General features: G+C 41.0%; 1 protein-coding gene across 1 annotated transcript; it reads right to left on the bottom strand.

Moving 5' to 3' along the window:
- Nucleotides 1–713: 713 nt before the first annotated feature.
- C3H12orf71 (chromosome 3 C12orf71 homolog) lies at nt 714–2,954 on the bottom strand. Its single transcript, XM_072654469.1, is given in 4 exon segments — nt 714–1,715; nt 1,717–1,767; nt 1,769–1,951; nt 1,953–2,954. Coding segments are annotated over 4 exon segments (816 nt in total). The 5' UTR covers nt 2,225–2,954; the 3' UTR covers nt 714–1,405.
- Between the last annotated feature and the right edge of the window lie 1,388 nt (nt 2,955–4,342).

Here is a 4,342-nt window from a genome sequence, read left to right as displayed (position 1 = left end):
TCTTTTTATCACCCATTTCACAAAGTCACCCCAAAAACTTTAATGTTAGAATCAAGAAATCGCCACAGCTACTGCTCACATACAAAGAAATGCTGAACTGAATGTCTGACCTTGGAGAGAGCTCCAGACACTCAGGTACTTTATGAGGCGACCGCACAGTGAGGGGAGGAAGCGCATTGTTGCCACTCATTGCACAGTGGGCTATGTGGCAGCGCTTACTTTGTCCCTGTTCAACACCAGTAATGACCAAAAGCACAGTGCAGATATATGACTCTCAATCCTCTCAGACTAGAGACAGAGTGACAACGGTTGGTTGTTGTAGGTCATGTAACAAAGCATGAAATGGCAGCCCACCCGCCAATTTACATGACAGGCACAATAGTGAGTGGTGGAAGGTGTGTTAAGCAGGACATGGACAAAGCACTTGTTACATCTTTACTTTCTGTAACGTCCTCTACATTCTTTGCAGGCCCCCTGAAATCCTTTGGCAGGTCGCAAGTGGCCCACAGCTCCTATGTTGTGTAGCCCCGCCATAATTTGTCATTACCTATTTACTTTATGGGACCTTTGTGAAGAAAGCATTTTTTAAAATCTCTTAAAGCATTATATGAATGTAGTTTAAATAATAAATTTTGCTAATCAGAAACAAGAGTTGTAACCTCGTAAGTATTAAATAAAGTAAGTCAGTAGTAAGGAAGCATGAGACATAAAAGTAATTTAGATGTATTTTACTGGAGCAAAAGATGACCCTATGGGGAAAGTGGGAGAGTTGCTATTACAAAGTTCAGAAATCCAGTGGCTGTAGGTAGTCAGATTCTGGAGTGTCAAGGGGTTGGACCCTCCTTTCTCGACATGAGCGCTGTCTTTTTTGGGCTAGCAATTTTGTGCCCTTGGTGGCCTTGGTTTGGGACTGCTCCCTCCCTAAGAGTGAGGAAATGACTTGTTCCCTTAACTACTGGAGAAGCCTGCCTATGTTTAAACAGGACAGCGACTGTATACCTGGGGAAGGAGGAGACTGGTACTCCCTCTTTCCTGTGGAGAGTTAGGAAGACTCTCCAGAGCTTGTTCTCTTGTAGCTTGGTGTTTCCTTCCTGTACTGCCAAGTCTCCCTCTGCCAAGGGAATGAGAGTCACTTGAGAGGAATGTGGAGAAGAGTAGCTTTCCTTTTGCCTTGTTAGAGTGTTCTGACAATGTTTGTAAAAGGAGGAAATTTGGTCTGTCATTTTCACAGCGGGATTTTAATGTCTAATCCCATAAGAATCTGCCTAGTTCATATTTATTTCCTTGAGATTTTCCCTCTAGTCCCCTTTGTTCTCCTGCTCAGTTCTTATTTTCTTCTGTTGTGAAGGATAGTCATTTCCCTCACTGTTTTTTCCTTCAATACTTTCTCACCGCCCCAACTGCTTCAGCAGGACCAACTTGCCCTGTCTGGGGAAGTTAAGGCTCTGTTTTGGGCTTTCCCACAGCAATCCTTCACTCTGTCCCCTCCTCCTCTCCCTCTTCTTCTTGCTTGGTAGCTCCTCTTGCCCACCTCTGCCCTTTGGAAAGTGATTTCCCAGTGCAACATCCACAGAGTATTATGTATTGCTGCTCTGAGCTGGCCCTCCTGTGGCATGACTGGTTGGACCAGATGTCTGCTTTCTGCCGGTTGAACAACTGGAGCTTCTTGAGATGTATTCTCATCTTGGATGGACTTAGTGGTAGTTCTAGTGGTTCTTTAGAGGAGAAACTGTGGTTATCTGGGAATCTTCTTTTGGAAGTGACCCAGGGATGAGTATCTTCTTTCTGAATATCTGTTTCCGTCTTTTGAACAAAACAGTCCATCTCTCCCACAGTCTGGTGTTTATTTCATTCTGGCTTCATGCCTGCCCAGTTATTTTCTCTGTTTAATTTCCAGTCACATATTGAGTCTGGTTGGTCAAGGCCCAGATCAATATCACATACTAGGGTAACTAAGTTTGGAAAATTGTTCTGGACTGGTCTGAACTTGGTTATACCTTCCTTTGGGTCTCCCCATTCTTTCAGTCATCCATGCTCCTTGGATGGGTAGGAGAAAATGGATGAAATCACCCTCTGAGCCTGTTTGCTCACAGGAGTTTATATCCTGTGAGGGAAAATAACCCACAGAGAGGCCGAAATGGGACTCAGAGCTACTAATCTCAGTGTGGGCACTATCACTCTGGGAGGATGAGGATGCCATAGTGTCGAAGGGGTCCCACCTCATGGCCTGGGTCTAGTCTTTCAGACCTTGAGGAAGGTCTGAGAAAACAGCAGAAAGTTGCTAATACTTTGCTCCTACTCCTTGAATAATCATCCATTCCCATACTTCCCATGACTGCTATCCCATACTCATAGGAGTTGCATTCTTCATCTTCCAGGCAAAGGAAGCTATTGCCTTCCTTAAGAAACCGATTGTAGTGTGTAACAGCCCTTCTCCCTAGCACGTTCCTCCTGACGTCTTAACCCTGTTCCTTTTGCTGTACTTTCAAAGCTTAAATACAAGAAAAAACAGTTTACATGTCTTTGATATGCCAATCTCTAGTGGGAGACCACATCAAAGAAAGCAGCCATTAGACTTCTGAGTTATTAACTGTGAGGGGCTACAAATCATTTTGGATCCTGAGAGTCACTTCCTCGAAGTCCAACTGTCACACAGCTAAGTTCTGAGACCATTTGGTTCCCATGGCAACTTACTGACCCATGAAATTAAGCAGTAACTCAGAAGTAGGGCCTGAGAGACAGAGAACAAATCATTGAACTGTTAAGCTATGAGGAACTGGTAGAAGGACATAGCACTGATTCTTTTGTTTCTAGCAGTACTGTCCCTGTACCATCCTAGACTTAGTGGTTAGAGTCTCTTCCTCTTCCTTTGAAGAGAGAACCATTTCATTTACTGATGGGGAGGGAAATGGCAGCTTTGTATCCCCTTGGGGATCCCTGCTGTGTGAAGACAGATTTAAATAATTCTAAGATCCTTCAGTTTGAAAAAGTGAAGATTGATACTGGAAATATATATATATATAAGTTGGACAAAGCCTTATTCATTGAGTCCAGAATAGTAGGATAAGAAGACCTTCTTTGCAACCTGAATGAGGTTAGTTTAGGGAAAATAAGAAATGTTACTTAATATTATCGTTTCCTGTCAGAATTACGTTGCTTCAATCAATGGTTTCTTCAAGTGTGTTATCACTAATTAACAAAATTATTTTTTGGCAGAAATTCTAATCTCTAATAATAGAAACAAATGTGCACGTAGCAATTTAAGTTTATAAGCATTTTATTTTTGTCATGTTAATTTTAATTTTAAATTTAATAATTATTAAAAACATTTCAATAAATAAGAACAAGAGAAGTATATGAATCTGAGAGCTTCTATTACATAGATTTTTTTAGAAGTATGTATTATGTATAACAGGAAAGTAACAAAATCTCACAGTTTATGTTCCCTCTGAACTTATTTTTGTTTTTCTTCTATATATTTAAAACATTTTATTGTTGCTCCTTTTTTGTATGTGTGTCTATCACTGTCCACTAACACACTTGTTGTTCAGTTGTTTTCAGTCATGTCTGACTCTTTGTGAACTGATTTGGGTTTTTCTTGGTAGAGATGCTAAGATGGTTTGCCATTTTCTTCTCTAGCTCATTTTCCTGATGAGGAAACTGAGGCAAACAGGCTTAAGTGACTTGCCAGGTTTACACAGCTAGTAAGTGTCTGAGGACAGATTTGAACTCAGGAAGACGAGTCTTCCTTCCTGTGCCTGGCACTCTATCCACTACCCAACCTGACTGCCCCACTAACCCATCTCTTCCACCAAATAGCAGCTTTTCCTTATAAGAAATAAGTGTAATTAAGTAAAACAAATCAATGCATTGACCATGGCTCAGAAAGTGGAACTTGTTCCGTACCTCTAGTCAATCACGGTCAGCCAAGAGACAGGAGAAATGGAGGAATTCTTCATCATCAGTCTTCTGACATAATTATTTGTCACTGTTTTAATGAGAGTCATCATTACAAAGTAATGAAGATTTTTACATGTATTGTTTCATTTGGTGCTGGGAATAGTTTTTTGTGAAGGTAGATAGATAACTATGGGCATTTTTATTTCCCCCGTTTTATAGGTGAGGAAACTGAAGCCCAGTGACGTGTTACTCAAGTTCGGTAAGTACATGTCAGGAGTGGAATTTAAACCCATTTTCTGCTACGTTTTTGCATTTATGCTTACCAGTAATCATTTAATTGAAATCCTTCATGCTCAAAGTGTTACTAGCAAGAGAATGAATTTCATGGTTAGTGTTCCTTCCTGTCATGCTGAAGACCAAATTGTTTTCACTTGGTGGTAGG

This window comes from Notamacropus eugenii, chromosome 3 (assembly GCF_028372415.1).
Source record: "Notamacropus eugenii isolate mMacEug1 chromosome 3, mMacEug1.pri_v2, whole genome shotgun sequence".
NCBI classification, from domain to species: domain Eukaryota; kingdom Metazoa; phylum Chordata; class Mammalia; order Diprotodontia; family Macropodidae; genus Notamacropus; species Notamacropus eugenii.
Note: the sequence above shows the minus strand (reverse complement) of the source record. Positions and strands in the feature narration are given on the sequence as shown.